Raw genomic sequence first — 20,566 nt, forward strand, 5'->3', positions numbered from 1 at the left:
CATGTCCAGAGCTGGGGTAACAGGTCATAGAAGGCCAAAGGAATATGTATGAGATGAGATGAAGTCAGAAATGCAGGCAATCTGATTAATTTCTAACAAGACCACTCTGGTTGTTGTATGGAGGATAGATGGTAAAGGGGGCAAGATTGGAGAGCTCTATTTCAGTTGTTTAGATGAGAGTTGATGGAGACATGGGTATATATATATAGCAGAAAAGGTCAAACATGGCATGTAGAAAAATAAGAAAAAGATTTCATGATCATTACATAACCATATCTTTCTAGATTCCAAATATATGAGTATCTTAACCTCTTTTGGTCCCTAATTCTTCCCTCAAGTACATCTATGCTTAGTAATTCTGGATGGCAAAAATAAATCCAGTTACCTTTTTTTTTCTCCCCACCATTTTAGGCAGAGTATAAATTCAGACAGACCTCCCCAAATTGACAAGTTTTCTGCTTCTGTTGAGAAAGCTGATGGGGCAATGGTGAATGGAGACTAAAACTTGGATCATAAATATTAAAACTTTGATTTCCAATGCAGTAATTCTTGCCAACAGATTTGCCAAACCATTTACTGAATATGAATAGAAGGGAATGGAAACTTTGATGTCAACAGCCACAAGGTCCAGGGATGAGTGATTAACAGTTATTTTTGAAGTGCTTCCCATAACTCAACACTGGACAACTAATTGGAGTTGGAGGTAGGGTTTGGAGGGAAGTGAGGAGTTTGGGGTTTCAGTTCCAACTCTGTGACAGAAAAAGTCACCCTTTTGGGTTTGATTTCTCTTCTTTAAACAGTATGATACTTCCCAACCTTCATGCTAGGGGCTACATGGGATTTAAAAATGCGTTTTAAGTTGTAAAGTGTGGTATAAAGAGTAAGGGTTATTATTACTGACTCTATGTACAGAAGGAGAATGGAGATGGCAATGTGTCAGCAAACAGAGCTTTCTCTGAGAAACAAAAACCTAATCAAAATCCTCCTACTCAAAACCACCCATAACTCCCCACTGTCTAAAGCAAGGGTTTGGCAAACTATGCTCCTGCAAGCCAAATCCTTCCATGGCTTGTTTTATAAATGAAGTTTTATTGGAATGCAGTCACAGCCATTTGTTGACGTATTGTCTGCAATTGCTTTCTTGACACAGTGGCAGAGTTGAGTAGTTGCGACAGAGACTGTATGACTGGCCAAGCTGAAAATATTTATTAACAGGCTCTTTACAGAAATAAAACTGCAGATTACTAAACTAAAGGCTAATGCCAAACCCTGTTTAAAATATAAAGTCCCTTGATACTTGAAATGTGATTTGAATACATAAAATCAATCAAATATCTTTCCACAAGTCACCCCCAACTCTACATTCTCAACCACTTCCAGAGACTGATTCGATATGAGGTGTCTTTACAAAGTCCCTTCCTAGTGATACAATAAGGATCAGGTCTTATTCTTTTTATAATCTCCACAATTTTTATAGAGTGCCCAGGTCATAACAGTTTCTCAATAAAATTTAATCAAGTTAAATCTGAATCATAAATAGAGCAAGCATTATACATTAAGGACAGACACAGTTCCTTCATTCCAAAGACCTATTGATGACATACCATTGATAAATAAAATCAAAGAGGAGAGCTACTTGGAAGTGAATTAATTTGCTCTTAATTAGTTACACATACATTTATTATATGCCAACTATACAATTATTTAATGCCTTTGAAGCTAAGATAAGTGACATAATATAGAATTACATTCATTCATTTGACAAGAATTCACCTAATACCTGCTCTGGGTCAAGATGGGGGTAAGGGTTGGGGATTCAGAGTAGATCATATATGCTTTCTGCTCTCAAAGATCTTGTAGTCTAGTTAAAGAGGCTGAAGGTCAGCAGGTAATCTCTGTACAGGGAGAAAAACACAATGTCAAAGTGGCACATGAAGAATGTGGGTGGCTGGGAGATGGGCAGGATTCTTGGGAGTACCATCTTTGTATACTCCCTCCCACAGTTTACTCTCTCCAGGAAACTTGGATGAACCAAGGTACACTCATGAGTTTCTCACAACCTTCAGGTGGATTCTATCCAATGATCATGCTAACCATTTTATAGAGATTGCCTAATGCAATCCTCATAAGTAAAGCCAATTTACTTGTTCCAGGTCAATGTTTAGAAAATGGAAGATTCCAGTCTAAGCCAACTATAAATTAAAGCCTATGCACATCATCCTACACTCTATACAGAGTACATGCATGCTAGAGAGAACTGAGAAGTCTAAAGTTTGTGGCCTTCAGAGAGTGTACTAAATGGTTTTGTACCTACTCAATGGACACAGATTCCAGAAGAAACATTCAACATTGACAAAAAGAAAGGGTAGGACATAAACTTTTGGTTCATGTTAAATAAGTCAATAATCAAGGGAAGAGGAAGAAAGCATTGCAAAGATCAGCAATAACTCCCAGCTAGTTTCTGGGTGCGCAAAAGGAAGCTGCAGTCACCTCTGGGTAGTGATTCTGGATTCTGTCCAGGATATTAATTAAGCCCTAACCACTGGGACTCAGGAAACTTGCTATCAATTAATGGTCAGCTGGGATACTGTAGAGACTGGCCTTCCTCCAGAAGGTCATTGTTTTAGCCAGGACATGTCAGGACATGTCTGTCAAAGGTCATGGTAGGCATTGGGGCAGATGAATTGAAATACAAATATGTACTTTTTTAAAAGTGAAAATTTTTATATGTGCTGAACTTCCTAAGTTATATCGTCGACATAAGCATTTCCACATTAGCTTGATTGTTAAAATTATCCCCTTCAACTTTTTACTCCTTGGCTATACTAAATGTGGTGTAAAAGCAATAAGCATATGGAAAAATGCCCAAACTTAAATGAATTCCAGAGTAAGAAAATGAGATACCATTTCCCTTCCATTTTATTGGCAATAATGGAAAAAAGTCATCAGAAACTGACCAAATCCAGGGACAAAGAGACTTAGGTGTAAAAGCAGTAATAGTGGGGCTGTACATTAGAACTTAATGGAAGGAAAAGTAGTGATATCAGCAAAACATATGGTTACTTTGGGCCACTAATTCTTCTAGAAATCTATTCCAAGGAAGAAATGGGATACTTAAAGTTCACTTACAAAAAAAAACAAAAACAAACCTGTTATTTACAGCATTATTAATAATACTAAATATTTACAACAACCTGAATATCCAAGAAAGGATGCTATTTATATAGATCCTGGTACAAGTTGACAACAGAATCCTACTGGCCTACTTTAAAGGATGGTGTGATGCTACACACCATATGTGGAACTTTCTCTATGGTGTTCAGTTTTTAAAAAAAGCCTTTCTGTAAGCCTGCATGTGTATGCAATGTGTGTGTGAGTGCTGCACGGCTAGGTGACTAGAATGAGCTTCACCAATCCATGGTGCATAGTAGCTCCTTCTGGGTGGTGAGATTTCAGTTAACTTTCTTCATTCCCTTTTTTGTTTTGTTTATCTACATTATTTGAACTTTTACAATGAACATATAATATCTTAAAGAGAAAAAACAATAATTTTTAAAGAACAAAAGGTAACATCTCAAGGGTATATGCATTTCCTGGAAGAGAATGCAGGGCTAAAACCAGAATGATGACTGACCTTGAGAAGGAACACATAGAGGGACTTTAAAACCTGCCTCACAGCCTTGCATGCGCACACACACACACACACACAAAAAGAGTCCTTTCCCAGCCCTGGAAAAGGCAGGAATGCTCAGTGGTTAGGAGCCTGTGCTCCACAGTCGGTATTTGGGATTAAATGTCAGGTCTGTCACTGACCAGGTGGGTGACTTGGAGCAAATAACTTAACCTTCTGTGCCTCAGTTTCCCACTTATAAAACAAGTGACTGATAGCCTCTAAGATTGTCATGAGGATTAAGGAAGAGAATAAATGAGAAACACCTTTTACAATGTCTGGCACATAATCAATGTTCACTAAACATTAGCTCTTGCAGAAACCAGCTTCAGACAATTGTCATCTAAGTGAGTTAACTTTCCCAAAATGAAGCACTAACGAAGAGTTAAGGAGAGAGATAAGGTAAAGGACAATTAGGAAAAGAAATCCACAGCAGAAGTGGTATGGGTACGAGCTGTGTGGTTTCAGGCATGTGACTTAATCTCACCAGTCTGAATGGTTCTTTCTGCGAAATGGGGATCATATGTAGAAGGATGCTTTCAGAATTATCTGTCAAGCTAACACAGAGCTTGATATTAGTCCATTTTCTATTCATATTTGCTACTATTAATAAAAATAATTATTACTGACTATGAGATTAGATAATGAGCTCCCTGTCACTACAGGTTCCTGGCGCTTACCTACAACTTGAAAAGGGTGACGCAGAGAGGACTTAATCAGGGAGTGATTAAGTGGATTACTAGATTCTTCCAGACCTAAAACTTCTGTGCAGCCACTGCAACATGAAATTATTTTAAAAGTGAGGCTTGGGCCTCCCCTGGTGGCGCAGCGGTTGAGCACTGGGCTACCAAGCTGCCCGCAGCCTCTGCAGCGCCGGTTCGACCCCAGTACTGGCAAGGGTCCCACATGGCGCGCAGATCTCTCCTGCTGCCCTCTGCTCCCCTCAGCAGTGTATTTTGTCAGTCTGCCTGTTCTGTTCCCCGCTCTGGCTTTGGTGAATTCTCTCACCCTCCAGTGCTTCTGAATGTACCCAGTGCTTGAATAGATAGATAGATAGATAGATAGATAGATAGATAGATAGATAGATAGATAGATAAGAAAGAAAAATAAAAGTGAGGATTGTTGGGATCATTGTGCAGTGTGAGTCTCTCTAAATGTGTTGGGGTCTTAGTATTTTGTTCTCAAATAGCTGGCATCACCTGTCCTCACACCAAGCAGATCCCAACAGGACAAAGTCATAACCTCACAGGTAAGAACCCAGACTTTGGAATCACAGGCATGTATTCACATCTCAGCACTTCTGCTGAGCACTGACCGACTCTGAGCCTCAGCTTCCTTGTCAGTTCTGTAGGGCACAGGGCTGCATAGGCTCCTTGTAAGGATTGATGTGATCATGCAATCTTGGAAAGCACAGATATTAAGAGTTTAGGCTCTGGGGGTAGATTGCTTAAGTTCAGATTTTACCTCTATCACTAGCTCTGTGTCCCTGAGCAAGTTACTTAACCATTCTGGGCCTTAGTTTCTCTCAACTGTAAAATAGGGCTAAGGATAATATCTACTTCCAGAGGGTTGGAAATGAATGAGTTACAGGTTTAAAAGTGCTTAGAACAGCACCTGGAACATTAGAGTACACTCAGTAAATGAGAGCTGTTATGATTAATGCATGTAAAGTCCTTAGCATGGTAAAAATTAGTGTTCAATAAATGGTAACTGTTATTATTACAAGGTACACTTACCACTGAGAATTTTATGCACATTTATCTTCTGAAAGGCAATTAAAAAATGAAGACATTAGGGGGAAATCTTGTCCTCAGGTAAATGCTACAGTCATAGAAAAGGGGATTCTCACTGGTGTGGCCCTGGCAGAATACTCTAAGACTACCCCCTACCCCACCATACCAAGATTCTCTTTTGCTTCCTAAATACCTGCCCTTCATTCAGTAATACACTCTTTCAACCACACTCATTAAGTACCCACAGTGAGCTGAAAGGAGGCTGGGAATACCCAAGTAGTGAATAAATGACTATGACCTCTTTCCTGCTGGAGCTCACAGGGTAGTGGGGGAGATACTAAATAAATGTACACACAAACGATTACTGAAGGACAGCTTCAATGTGCAAGATGAAGGATGGGGTAAGAATATGTAAGGGGGGCCTAATGTGTTTGAGCATTGGCAGTGTAATGAGGCAGGAGCTATAGGCATGTAAGGAATGCCTGAGTAAGTGGCAAGGAAACTGGGCCTTCAGGGGTGAATAGGAGGTGGCTGGGTGAGGTCTGGGAATGGAAAGAGAGAACCAAGCATGCAAATAGCCATATACCAAGGTCCTGTAGCCACAAGCTGGCCAGCTCACTAGTGGAACAAAAGAAAGGCAGTGGGGTTGACACTTGGCTTAGCCATCCACTCAAAAACTCTCCCCTGCGAGGTGGGAATTTGGAGAGAAAGCCCAGTACATAGGAACTGCCATCTCAATTGTGACTGTGGTTGTTTCCCTTTCAGCCTCTTCTTATCTGCTGGCTAAGACAGCAAGGTCTCAGTCCAACTCCAAGACCCCATGAAGATCGCCAGAAGCTGCAGCCTGGCTCCCTTCGCCCACATGTGAACTTTAGCTAAGACACCATGATGGAGACTCTGCCCTCTATATGCCCTAGATGCTTCAGTCCTGGCCCAGTCACACCCCACTGGGTTTTGTGAGGCAATTTGGGAAATAAATTTCCCTCACTGAAGATAAGGGAAACAGCATGAAAGAAAACAATGGCCCCCAAGGAAGACTTAATGATTGACATAAATGGGGACATTCCCTTAGGAGCATCATGTATCATCAAAGAAGCAAACCCTCAGCTCCTTTATTTTGCTGCCTGTTTACAATCTATGGAAAGATGTGTTTAAGTTTCCTGTAGGTCTAACACTGGGTATTGATGCTTCCGGAAAGAAAGCTGTAGGTTCCAGATGCAGCCAGTTTCTTTTGGAATTCGCTCATTGGGAGTCTGGCACTAGCCCCTAAATGGTACTTTTGTTGTCTTTTTGTTCAAGACAGCAAGTTTCTTCCAGGAAGAAACCGCCTGCTGGCATCCCTTGATAAACAATCCATCAGCCTCTTGGTATATCAGATGTTTAATAATTAGCCTAACTCATTGTTTATCTAAAGAGCAATTATCACTATGATGAAATAATATTTTAAGAGCATTAAGGGTAGATCCTAAGGAGCAACTATAGGCAGGGAATGGCTGGCAGAGTTTCCTGTACTCAGAGGCGAGGACCACTCCATCCTGGCTACCAGATCTCTGTGTCTGAGATGCTACCATTAGATGCTGCTCCAAAGACCTAAGGGAATGTGCCCAGGAGACGTGTACGATTTCAGTCCTTTTAACTGAGGCTCAATGGCCCAGCAAAATATGAAAGTGCGCCCTGTGCTTCTAAAGCGCAACAGCCTAGAGTCAGTGGAGTTTGTGAAGCCACCTCACCACCGCAGGTGCAAATCTCAGCAGGTGCGATTCAAGGAAGATGGGGCCAATAAGACTTCGCCTGGCCTAGTTGAGGTTGATGTCCAAACTTCTGCCGACCCGACTGTGATGGACAAGACTCCAGCACCCAGGCACCATCACCTCCCCACCTACTCGCTCTCCTTTCCCAGGTCCCAGAAGGCAGGGGGTTTTCGGAGCATTGCCATCCAAACCTCCCCCAGTCTCAGGAAGCATTTCCCAGTTTTCAAAAGGAAGAGACTCACAGCCAGCAAGTCCCTGGTAGAAATGCCAACAGCATCCCAAAGTGCCATCCAGGTCAACGGCAACCTCTCCGAACAGGACATTGTGTCTTCTGACCTTGCTTACTTAAGGTTGGCTCAGCATCTGGAGGATGGGCCTCGAAGGGTCAAGGTGCCCCACCCATTTCTCCCTAGAATGTCCAAGGTGCAAAGCAATGGTCCAGTTAGCATATGCTTGGAAGCGGGGATGTGGAGAGCCTCAGAAAAGGCAACAGCTGCCATTCAGGTCCCAGATGATATTTATCACAGTCCTACCTGGGCAGTTGGAGAGTCCACTGTCAGCCCAGAGAGGTGTACTGAAATAAACAACTCCATACCCGCTTTGGTTGATATGTGTCCAGGTGATGGGAGAAGAGTGGTGTCATCAGATTCAGAAAGATTGTCCTCCTGCTTAAATGCCACCAGCGGTGCCGACCACATGCCAGGCACAGGGAAACTTACACCTGAATTGCTTTTGCCCAAAGATGACTCTGATAACAAGGACCTTGGCTCACTGTCATCCCAGTCAAAGGAAATGTGTGTTCCTTCACCTCCACGGACTCACAGCTGCCCCTCACCAGACTCCCACAGCCAGCCAGCCCACTCAGGGGGTGCTTCAGATTGTCCTTCATCGAGTAACAGTCACCAGGACCTGCTGTCACCAAAACCTGACAGTGCATCAAAATCTGCCCCCTTGTGTCAGGAGCAGATGGTGAAGAACCCCACCCAATCTGACACCCCAGAGATTCGAAATTGTCCAGGAAGCAATCACCTCCCATCCTCTCTCCCAAAGATGGAGACCAAACTTCAGAGCAACAGGGAGATCGGGGGGATTCATCAGATTCACCTGGCACAGGGTGAACTCTGCGACCTCCAAGGCAGGCTACAATCTGTGGAGGAATCTTTACACTCCAACCAAGAGAAAATTAAAGTCCTTTTGAATGTAATTCAAGACTTGGAGAAAGCTCGAGCTCTGACAGAAGGGTAAGGTGGTGTATATATACATACTGTAAACATTATGTATATGTATAAGTGTGTGTATACACACACACACACACACATGCATACATATACATATTGTAAGCACTGTTGGGTTGAGTCATTTGTCAGAGCAGGACAGAGAGAGCATGGATTTCTGTTAGTAAAATTTCTCCAAAATATTTGAGGTTCTGATGTTTCCCCACATCATAAGCAGACCTGACTGGGTTCCATTTTCTTCTCAGCTTTGATGGGTTACCATGACTATTTGTTTTTGTTTCCTGATGCCAAGTGGGAAATGAAGCAACAGGTCAAACATGATTTTTATTAATATGGGGGTCCCATTGACAAATGATGGGGGAAAATGATAGCATGCAGGTACTTCCCCTACCCCAATTCTCACGGCAAGTTACAGCATTTGCACAGTATTTCAGCTATGGCTATGTGTCAAAGGATTCGAGGTGGTCACAGCGCTTACAACTGGCCTTTCCCCACTGCTGACTACTTTGATGATTTGGGCCAGTCCATCATTCATCAACTAAACAGGAAATGAAGTGGCATTACAATAAAAAATCTCCAAAGAATGTCATAAAAAACACATTCTTGAGTGACTTGTCACCAATCTGGGAGGGAAGAAAGTTATTTGTTTGGGTGGAGAATGTTTGCCCCTTGAAAATGTGCTCCTCAAAGCTGAGAAGAATGGATGGCTAAAGCTAATAAAAAAAAAAGGGTAAGAGAAGGAGGAATTAACTCCCATTTGCTGATATGAAACAGAGTCAACATTGCCTCATAAGAGAGAAGCACCATGATGATACTCAGATATACGCATTGCACTAAGAGGTCAATAATTTTAACAATCTCCCTTCTGCTCATTTACAAAGTCCCTGTTTCTCCATTTATCACGTGGAGGTAAGAATAACTGACTCATTTCACAAGACTATTATTAGCATTAAAAACCCTCAGATTTGAAAATGCTTAAACCTTTATAGAAATGTGAGGGTCTAAGAACATGGGCTTCTTGTTTCTTTATTTGTAACAGTCACAGAGCTTCAGAGTGTTGCTACCAACAAGAAGTGCAATACTGAGCTATAGGAACAAGCAGAATGCATGCATCTCATGGGGCTTTTCACATGAATTTACCCAGCGAATGCTCTATTTTGCAGGCGCAACTTTTATCGAACTGGCCAAGATCTCAACAATTGCAGCACCTGCCAGAACACGGCATGCATCATATACAGGTACTTGGCCTCAACTGAGGCATTGTAGAGCATGGAATTTGCAGGGTCCACAAGACATTCCCATAAACTCCCTTAGATGCAGAAAGTCAAGAGGAAGGCAAACATAGGAGGTTGTTGAAGCCTGGGCTTAAAAAACAAGGTATTTAACTTTGAAATGTGAACATCTGGTTTCAACACAGGCTTTACTTTGTTTCCTTGCAATAAGATCTATGAGCAAATCCTTTTGAGGTAATCATCCCTACACTTTATTGAACATTAAATGCAGGCACAGTGCTCTGTCTGCATGAACATCTGTATCTCACTTCACCATTATACCTTGTGAAGTAATGTTAATATCCTGGGGTGTTAAGGCCTGGCACATAAAAAAAAATATTTTCAGAGACCAGAAGGGGCAAGACTCAGGACTCCAATCCAGTTCTTTCTGATCCCAAACCTTGTGACTTTGATTTTTCTAACACATTGCCTTTTCCTCAACAGTAGCAATCACATGCTCAGCAGGTACATTATGTCAAGAACTGTGTTAAGCACTTTTTGTTTATTCTAGGTACATCATTTCCTTCCAGCAGGGGATAAACTTGTGGCAATAAAGTGCATTTTTATAAGAAATAGAAGGAAAACATCATAGGATGGTGAAAGCACTAAACTTGGAGTCAAAATCCCCAAGTCTGATGTTCGCTGATTTGTTTAGGGCTCAGTTTTCTCATCTGCAGTATGAGGATCCCATCAGAGCTGACATGTGGGCCAAAAAGTGTAATATATGTGCATGCCTCTAGCAACTGAAAACCTCTGTGTAAATCCAAGGACCTATTACTGTTATTGCTGGGAAAATGAGTGCCTCCTTATTTGAAAGGCCACTTTCAGAAGCATGGTGGAAAAACATCAAAAGAGTCACTTCAGTGGATGGCATCTAATTTTACTTGATAAAAGTGTATAGTTTTGCTTTCTCTATTACTTTTCTCTCTCAGATAAGAAAGCAGCTCAAGACTTCAGCAAACTGAAACCTAATTGGGTTGCCTGAGTCTTTAAAAAAAAATTCATTCTCTCTGGCAGAATCTGAAATTTCATTCTAACAAGGGATGAGGGTTCTGGAAGTCAAGAATCCCCATACTTAGACCCCTCTACTTCAGTATTTTCTCATTGAACTGCCAATTCCTCAAAGCTAGGAGCCACAGGACAAGATATTTTTATGAAATAACGCAATTTTCAGACTGCTCACAGAAAATGTCCTTTAGAAAGGGGCCCCTGGAAAAGTAGTCAGTCTTATCAATTACTTTCCTTTTTTGCTCCTTCTTTTACTTACATCTCATATGTTAAAGAAATGTCCTAGTTATCAGAACAAGAATTATTGACTGTCTAGATAGGTAGGGAGGGCAAAAAACCACTATCCATCATAAACAAGAATTATTTTTAACTAACCTCCATTTAAATTGTAGACAGGCTCTTCAGCAGCCAAATGATGTATTTTCTATTTAAGATGACTTTTTATTTAGACGATGCAAGTGAAAAGGATAAGTGCTTATTTTTTAGTCTACTGGGAGTTTCAGGGCCTGGCTTTGGGCAAATCATTTTTGGCCTCTGAGTTTCTTCATCTGAAAAATGAGGTCTTTAATTAGATGGTCCCTAGGGCCCTTTCCAGTTCTGATGTTCTTATGCTCCACACTGAATTAAAAGGAGCAATATTTGACTAAACTATGACCTTCCAATAAGACTGAAGATGTTTGCATTTTCCTAGTACTTAGTTCAAACATCCCAAGCAAACATTCTAAATTAAGTCACACCCCTGGCTGGGTTAGCAAACCTACATGCACACATCCTTCCCAGCTTTCCAAGAACAGGCAGTGTATGCATCCATCCCTCATTACCATTCAAAACCAGACTGTTCTCTCAGACAGTATCTATATCCTTGTGTCTAAGCCATTGTGAAGGAATAGGCAATTAATTTGATGAAAGCAAAGAGATCAGCACAACATCCCCATCATTGTAACAGTGGGAAGATGAGAGTTGTCATTTTTTTTTTCAACATTTCAAATGACTTCAAACCCTATGTTGTGTCCTGGAAAGTCAGATCTTACAAACTAATGAATAATTGATGTGAAATACTCATCCTCAGGCCTTGTTGAGCTTTGGTCTCACTCCCTGATGATGGATGGACGCAGTGCACGTCACTGTTTATAAAGTACACGGGCTACTGATGGATTGCCTGCTGGGTCTTCTTCTCTGGAGATGTTGCTGTTAGGTTAGTAGCACATAAGTTTTGCTAAGTGGCCACTTGAGACAAAGACTGTGACCATTACTTGCTTTCATGTTACTTGCTCCCACCAAGACATGTAGGACTATTGGTTCTATACGACTCATTCTTTCTGCTTTAAGAGGAACCTTCAGCCTGACCCCCCACCTTCAAACTCCTTGGCTTTCTTCTTACCATAGATCACTTTGGCAGATCCCATATCACCAAGGAGCAAGCACCAATAGTAATGCCAAAAGATTCCATGCATTCTATACAGCAGGGAGAATGGCCTCCTTTGAATTTTGATAGTTGCAGGCTCCAGGGGAAGATGATGGGCAGGGGAGCCATGCCTCGGGCTGGTTCCAGTCTGTGCATTCCCCAGTTACTCTCCTTACCCCTCCTTACTATTAATTCTAGGGCAATCTTTAAAGTGTTGGGCGAATGTCACTTGTAGTACCCAAGATTAAATAACATGGAATTACCTTGTGAGAAAGTTGTTCTCTTTTCAAATTTATTTCAAGCCTTCTTCCCCGGTGGGGAAAATCTGAGATGGGAGATAGAATGTCTGCAAAACCTTTCTAATACTTGCTTATCACACTTCTTTGCCTGGAGAGAGCAGGTATCAGGTTCATAGCCATAGGAAAGCAACAGTATCTAGCCAGAATGCAATGGTTTTTTAATGAAAACTTATTACTTTGAAGATGAGGCACCCCCCCACCCAAGTATTCATTGTAAATGATGCTGCTCTCCATTGTCAAAAGTGATATTGCCTATTTGGTATAAATGTTTTTGCTTGAAAAGTTAATTAAGTTAGAGAGCAAAAAATATAATAATTATGCAAAACCCATGAAGATGGTGAAGTTTGGGAAATGACACCCGAGGGAATGTGCTGCCTTTCCTCTGCTCAAGGGCATGCGGCCTCCTGGAGCCACAGCCTGCTCCCTCCCGCTCCCAGTTCTCTGCTCCTCCAGCCATGTCTCCAGCTCTTCATCTTCACCTTCACTCTAAAAATAGTCCCAGCACTTCTTTGGAGGACTTGGACTACAATGATCATGCATTTATTTCTGGACGTGACTCCTCCCAGGAAAAATCTGTTTGGTTTAAGTTGTGAAATGCTTCAAATGTTTGAAGGAAAAAAATTGGAAGTCTTTCTTGGCAAAATTTTCTTCTACTATCTAAGCATGTTGCTTAGGAAACTGGAAATAAAGAGCAGGCAAGAATTAAAATTTTTTTCAATGGGTTGAAGGGAAAGTTTAACCATGTGAGATTTGAAAAGTACTAGGGAGAGAAATGGAAGAGCTATTTTTAGCCAGGGGTCTACCTTAATATCTATTCAGGCTTAAATTGCGCTCATGGATTTTAGGTTTATTACTGTGAGTCTACCTTCTCTACCTCTTTCATGGTCTCTTCTCTCTCTCTCTCTCTCTCTCTCTCTCTGTCTGTCTCTCTCTCTTCTTCTCTCTATCCCTCTCTCGCTCTCTCTTCAGTATATAACAGCAGCTTCAGAAAAATGCCCTTTATCTCAGTGTTGAACAAGCCCCAGTATCAAACATTTAACTGTGTGTGTTTAAACTAACTATAGCTACTTATATTTTGATATCTCAAATTTACCATATACCAAAACACACTCATTATTTCCCCTCACAAAATTCTCTTTCCATATTTCATCTGTTGTTCAACAGCATTAACCATGACTCCATAAAGAAATCATAGCTCCATCACCTGACTCATCTTCTTCACAACACACATCAAAAATTGGCTACAATTCTACCTAATAGATCCAGCCTCTTAGCTCTAGCCCCCTGTCTCTGGCTGGTAAAGGCCCTTATCACTTGTCACTTGAACTCTAACTGGTCCTTTTGCCATAGCTTGCTTTGGTCCCATCCCAAATAAGCCTTCGCAAAGATTGCCAAATTTCCCGAAAAGTAGAATCTGACTATGTCAGTCATCTACCAAACAATTCTGTCCTGCTTCTTGTCATTTCCTAGCTAGGTTTATAAGATTTTTTAATGCCAATCTTCTTAGCTTTTGTTTTCTCATTTCTCTTTAGTCTCATAGCTGACTTCAAACACCTGTGTTGTATTGGGCCTGGGTGCCTCAGCTCCTGGAATGCCTTCACTGCCCTACTTTGGATGATTCCTGCTCTTGAGCTTAAATCCAGTTCTTCTGAGAGCCTTGTATGTCTCTCGGAGGAGGCCTGCCAGGCATTATTTGTCTCTCTATGCCTGTTATCCTGTTGCATCAGAATACAGTGTTCATGAATTTCTTTCCTTCAGCAAATAGCCAGGGCCTCCAAGTCTTGGGCCAGGGTATAATACATAGTTTCTTTTCCCCATAGATTCTCATCAAAGAAGGGGATGCTTATATTGCCCAAGGGAAGAATAAAAAAATAGTAGTGGGCTTGAGATTGCAAATTCATTGTTATCCTGTGTAACAATGGGGACAGATATGGAGGGTCTAAGTCAAACATGTTCTTATTAGAGAGAGGGATTTTCTAGGTAGCAGATCCTCCTTAGATTTTTTTTTTTAACTGCATCAAACAATAACTGAAGGTTGTACATGGATTGTCAGTTTTCAAATACCTGGAACACTACATATTTTCAACAAGATAGAAACTAATCAAATCTTCCTTTGATGACTCACAGAGCTTGTTGCAATTTCACAGGACATTGAGATCCTTGTTCACGTGGCCATCCAACATTATTACCCAGCATTTCTGAGCAAAGAAGTAGTAGGAAAGGCAACTTTTGACTTGTGGAAAACCATAAAATCCTTCCAGGCAAAATATATTTTCTTTCAATAGAACTGCCTAATGACCTCATTGGTAGAGGGGATTTAGAGATTAAGGTATTAAATTTGCAGGCCTTTTTGGTAAAACATCAAAATCCACTGTGCTGGGCAGAATCATGGCCTTATGCGATTTCCACATCCTTACTCTTGGGCCCTGTGAACATGTTACTTACATGGAGAAGGAGTTTTGCACATGTGATTCAGTTATGGATCTCAGGACAGGGCAAGAATTCTGGATAGTCCAGGTGGGCCAGTGTAATCACAAGGATCCTTCTAAGGGAAGAAGGGAAGCAGGAGAAGCAGAGGTAGAAAAGGTTATATGACAACAGAAGAAAAGGTTGAAGTGATAGCACAAACCAAGAAGGTGGGCAGCTTCTACAAACCACAGCTCCTACAAATCAAGAAGGCAAGGGACAGATTTTCTTATAGAGCTTTTAGATGGAACTCAGCTCCGTAGACACCTTGATTTTATAGGTCTGGGAGACTTCTGACCTTCTGAACTCTAAGAGCAAAATTTGTGCTGTTTTAAACATTTAGGTGTGTGGTAATTTGTCTCAGCAGCAACAGGAAACTAATACACTCAGATGAAACCCTTATAATTCATAAGCTACTCATATTATTAAATAAATACCTTCTTTTGAATGATTTTTACAATAATGATGGCAGGTGAGAGAAAGAAGAGAGATACCACTTAATGAGCATCTACTATTTACTGGCCTTGAAAGTACCTTCATTTTTTTGATTCAATCCTTACACCAAGTGAACTAAAGTTACTTCCCTTTATAGATGAGGACATTGAGGATCCGAAGGGTCAAACACACAATATTCAAATTAAACAACTGAGGCTGAGAGACAGAGCCTCCTGCACAATTACTCTGGAACTAATAACTGGCAATGACAAGATCAGAATCCAGTTGTGTGTACCTGCTAGACAGACTGCACAGCATGTGGCCTTCAGACATCAGAGCAGCTGAGTGGGTATTATCTCTACAGATGTTATATGACTGAGTTCTATTGAGCCAGGGGCATTGTGAGGGTTTGTGTTTTAGATGCAGACCCTAACTAGTGTTCTCAAAATGGGATCCTGTGCTGTCTATATCAGAGTCTTGTGGGTATCTCTAAATAATGGATGTTTGGCATTACGCCACTTCCCAAGCCTTCTGGATCAGAGGGATGGGTGTTGAATAGGAATCTATCATTACTGCATGCTTCCTGTGAAGGTCTGATCCAGCAAAGCTTGGAAAACATTCAGTCAGGTAAAACAGAGGTCTTGAAAGGGGATGGTGGCAGTTAATTTACTGAAAACTTTTGTGACCACCAATCTACATGTCCGTGAATAGAAAATTATTGCTAATGAAATAGCCCAGCAACCACTTTTTGTTGTAAATGCATCACTGGAATGATAACTTGCTTTTCTGCTTGGCTCCAATTATAGGGTTAGATGGTGGTTGAAAGCCTCACTAGGGAGAATAGGTGAGAGTGGAGGGAAATAGGAGGGGCCTTGCTCATGGAGTAAGCATATCTTCTGATGCCTCCTCTTACCGATGAGAGGAGAAAATGAGTCTCTCTTAGTCCACTTTGGAGCCCAGGCTTGCATTATTCATCACCTAGGGGATTCATTTGTAGTCTCTCCTTCCTCCCACATCTCCCAGTTCCTCCTCCAGCCTCATCTGAGATCAGGAATCCAGTGGCAATTCCTGCTGCCATTCCTCCTCCAATTAAGGTTAAGACCAATTAATGCCCAGTCCGGCTCCCAGGCCCAATGCCTGAATGCTAAAAACTGCCTGCTTTTAGGTCCTAGAGGAGCAATTACAACACCTGAAAAAGTGGGTGTGCAGCGCTGCCTGGCACTAACCCCCCTTTGAGAGAAGACACCACCCCATGCTCCCTAACCAAGGAAGATTCAGGCTGAGTGTTAAATCCTCCACTATTCTCTTATTTCCTCAAAATTCACAACTTCATCAGTATTACTCCTCCACTGTTAGAACTCTTTCTAAACCAGACAGAGAAGAGGTCACAGCTATTAAAATGGAGATTTACTGAAAGCACTTCCCTCTGTACTTGGCAACCAGCATCCCAGTGCCTAGTGCTGCCCCTCACAGTTTTGATATTCAGAACTGATCATAGAGAGGCTTCCGGGAACACAGAACAAAGCCATTCAGCCTTGAGCACAGCAGGAGGTGAACCAGGGCTTCATCCTTCCAAAGTAGCAGCTGAGCTCCAGGAGGCAACTGGGGTCATGTAGTCAGTGGTGCTAAGCACCTTCCTTGAGTGTCCATCCATGGTCAAGCTTTTTAGCCACTGTACCTTGACCTCGCCTGCTACTTAAAGCTATTACATAACCAGTGAAGAGGGAATCTCACCAGAAATGCAACATGCTCTGTGGATTTAGCAACCAACTCTCCACTTAAATGATTCAGTAGTTTCCTCTTGTATGTTTATGATGTTCTCTCAGCATGCAGCCAGGTAAACTATGAGAGCCCCATCTTGCAGCCACAGTTTTCTCTCTGGCCATCAACGAAGACCACCATGAAACTGCAAAATACACAGCATATCTGTTCTTCCTAGTAATCACAGATGCATTTGCAGCTCTCATTACATTTCGATATGAAGTAAGCAGCCTTCATTTCAAATGCTGGAATGTGAACTCTACAGCAATACTATCCAGCACCCATAAAATAACCTCCATCAAACACAACTTAAGTTGTCTCTCTAGAAAATAGGCATAGAGTTTAGCGTACATGTGGACATTTCTCTGAGCACCTACAGGTTGTTTTGCAAGACATTTGCATCTAGTTCTTGTTTCTCTTGGGTAGTTTTATTCCCTTCCTCTTCTCCCCAGAGTGTAAGGGAAAAGAACCAGAATTTACAGCATCAGCAATTTATCTGCAATAAAAATGAAATCTATCTTAATGCATTAATAGCTAAAGAGGCTGAAACATGGCATAAATGTAAAATCAAGCAAGCTGAGTTTCACAGCAATAGCAAACGGATGGCTGCTGGCACTGGGCCATAGTTGACCATAGAATGACCCAATCATTATTTTTTTATCACGTTAATGCAGAGCAGATCATTTCCATTTGTCAAACCAGGCACTGTGCCAGGCATTGTGCTAAACGCTATACACATATCGTCTCCTTTCCGACTCCCAGCCACCCTAAAATGTGGATCTGGTTAATATTCCATTTTACAGAGGGGGAAACTAAAACTCAGGGAGGTAATATGATTTGTCCAAGATCCAACAGAACTAGGATTTAACCCAGTCTTATGTTCAAAGGCTTCTCCTGTCCTTTCCCTGCTTATCTTTCACCCTTGTATAACCAGGAATATAGTGTTATACATGGTTATATATGGTCATCTCTGGGATGACCATCCCTTTCTGAGGCTTAACATGAAGACCCTGACAGAACCATAGAACCCAGAACTCAGATTTTCTTTTACAGCAATAAGCAGTGAAGATTTCTGCATCTTGGTCCTACTTTATGTGCTAAGAGAAGAAGCTGGGATACTCTGAGAATCTGTCAATAGACAGATGCCCCAGGAGAAGGGGTACATATGCTAACATGAAATGACTGTGAGTTGGAAGCTTAAAATCATACTCAATAAAAATGAGCAAATTGTTCATTAGAAGAAAGTTTTAGGAACAACATCTCTTCTAGGTTGGAGGGAAATAAACAGACCAACCTACTTTCCCAGACTGGAATTCTTCCCTAAAGACACTTACTAAAGTGGCATGATTTATCCAAGCGGATAGGGTTTAAACTACCCTTGCTGATTCCATTGATTCTTACAACAAATTCTTTAAAAAAGAAAGTTGCTGGAGGCCAATCAATCATTGGTGTACCTGGGTTCTGTGGCAGGAGGACCCAGAGAAACATTCCTACAGAGATGAAGAAGAGGTGGAGAGGGAGTTAGAACAGGTTTTGTCACCAGGGAGGTGGGAAAGATTTATTTCTTAGCTAACTTGCTTGGAGTATATGGTTTGTGGCAGTGGCTTGCCACTGCTTTTATTTATAGAAGAGGAAGATGCCCTGCTGAGAAGGGAGTGCAAAAGGTCCAGGGTAGACCTAGGCAGCCTACCCCAGACCTCATATTGTTGAGCCCAGATATTTCCTTGAGCAATCAGCTTTCTAAGGGAGCACCCACCTTCTCTGGCTTCTCTGGGTGTGCAGTCCCTCTGTGGAACCTCCCTGCAACTTAAGAAACACTACTTTGGGTCCTCTGTGCAGCCCCATTCCAGGTTGGGTATAGTTCCACAGGGCGATTCCAGGTCATTTAGGTATACCAGGCCCTGTGTCACCTCACTCCACCTCCTCCAGCTTCCCACTCCACACACCTTTGGCAACTAGTATCTCACACAGATGAGGGTCACTGAGTTCTTTCAGGGCAGTGTACCTGAGTGCACAGGCTTTGGAGCCAGAAGATCTAGGCTCAAATCCTGGCTCTGTGGCCCAGTAGTATGTGCCTTTGTCAGGACACTTAACCTCCCCTTGCCTCAGTATCCTCAGTTGTGGAATAAAGATACTATGATCTCTCTCCTGGTGCTGAGAATATCATAAAATGCATGAGAACGACTAAGTTTGCAGCATAGTGCCTACAATATAGATTTCACTCCATAGATGGTAGTCGCCCTCTCCTCCTCAGCCCTCCCTATCCCTTCTCCGTCTCTCCCTCTATTCCTCCTTTCCCCCCATTTCCTCCCTTTTTTATTGTTCTTATTAGTACGAATTTAAATTACCATGTGTCCTACCCTAACATTATCCAAACATGCTCCTGCTATTTATTTCTTCTTAGAATAGGACCCGGGTAACAGCCAGGCCCTGGACTGAAACATCTGATCCCTCTTCAGGAAAAACAAAGAACTAGGAAACAGGAAACTAGGTTTAGAATCTGATTGTGCTTCATGGTTTGACTTTCCTTCCTCAACTTGCTTTTCTATTAAATGAAAATAACGACCTTCCCTTCTTCCTGGCTATTGTGAGAATAGAAATGAGAATTCGGATCTGAAGGGCTTGCAAATTTGAAAGTGCTTTATAAGTGTAAGATGTTTCTGTTGTTTCTAAGTAAACTTGTATCTACTTTTGGTTCACCCAGCCAACTTCAGTCTGCCCAGCCAAGACACTGCTTCTATATCCTGGTTCTTTTGTTTGTTTATGTATTTATGTACTATTTGCTTTTCACCATTTCTTCTTCCAGACAAGCCATGACTTATGTTTCTTTCTATTTTCAATTACTCAGGAAACATCCTTCTGCTTTTCACCTAGCATAATGGTTAAAACATTGATCTGTCAGCTAGATTAGTAAAATGCCCTCAGTGTGGTGTCATGCTCAGATTTTCTGGGTGTACAAGGCTCCCCAAACAGTGAGCTGGGCACCACTGACCAAGGGCCAGGTATTCCATGCATCCTTAGAAGAACATCCTCACAGACCTGGAATGCTCCTGGCCATCTCAATGGCCTCAGGTCTGAATCCTGTGTTGTAACGATTTCTTTCTTTTTTTTTTTTTAAGATTTATTTATTTATTTATTTACTTGCTTACTTATTTATTTATTTATACAAGCACTGGGTACAGTCAGAAGCGCGGGAGGGTGAGAGAATTCACCAGAGCCAGAGGGAGAGCAGAACAGGCAGACTGACGAAGTACACTGCTGAGGGGAGCAGCGGGCGGCAGGAGAGGTCTGCACGCCATGTGGGACCCTCACCCGGTGGCCGGGGATCGAACCAGTGCTGCAGAGGCTGCGGGCATCTTCGCAGCCCAGAGCTCAACCGCTGCGCCACCGGGGAGGCCCCTGTAATGATTTCTTAACCACCATTTGCTCCTCATGTGCTAGAGCTCTGCACAACTAAAGAACTCAGCTGCCTCTCTTCTTAGGATCCTGCATGGAATATAGAGTATATGTAGAATATGAATGGCAGAAGATA

The 20,566-nt window shown here is 41.9% G+C and overlaps 2 protein-coding genes across 3 annotated transcripts in view; one reads left to right on the forward strand and one right to left on the reverse strand.

Annotated features, from left to right (window-relative positions):
• DOCK2 (dedicator of cytokinesis 2) overlaps window positions 1-20,566 on the reverse strand; it is a 395,355-nt gene that overhangs the window by 178,297 nt on the left and 196,492 nt on the right. The gene's annotated exons all lie outside the window — the stretch shown is intronic.
• The window catches only part of INSYN2B (inhibitory synaptic factor family member 2B), a 111,212-nt gene that overhangs the window by 84,152 nt on the left and 6,494 nt on the right, over window positions 1-20,566 (forward strand). For both annotated transcript variants that reach the window (XM_037501195.2, XM_054691637.1), the window contains exons 2-3: window positions 6,169-8,395; window positions 9,553-9,627. In XM_037501195.2, coding sequence (XP_037357092.1) covers window positions 7,050-8,395; window positions 9,553-9,627 — 1,421 coding nt within the window. In that variant the 5' untranslated portion in view covers window positions 6,169-7,049. The remainder of the gene's footprint in view (window positions 1-6,168; window positions 8,396-9,552; window positions 9,628-20,566) is intronic.

Source organism: Talpa occidentalis, unplaced genomic scaffold (genome assembly GCF_014898055.3).
Source record: "Talpa occidentalis isolate TD23 unplaced genomic scaffold, MPIMG_talOcc4v2.1 talOcc4.9, whole genome shotgun sequence".
Taxonomy (NCBI): domain Eukaryota; kingdom Metazoa; phylum Chordata; class Mammalia; order Eulipotyphla; family Talpidae; genus Talpa; species Talpa occidentalis.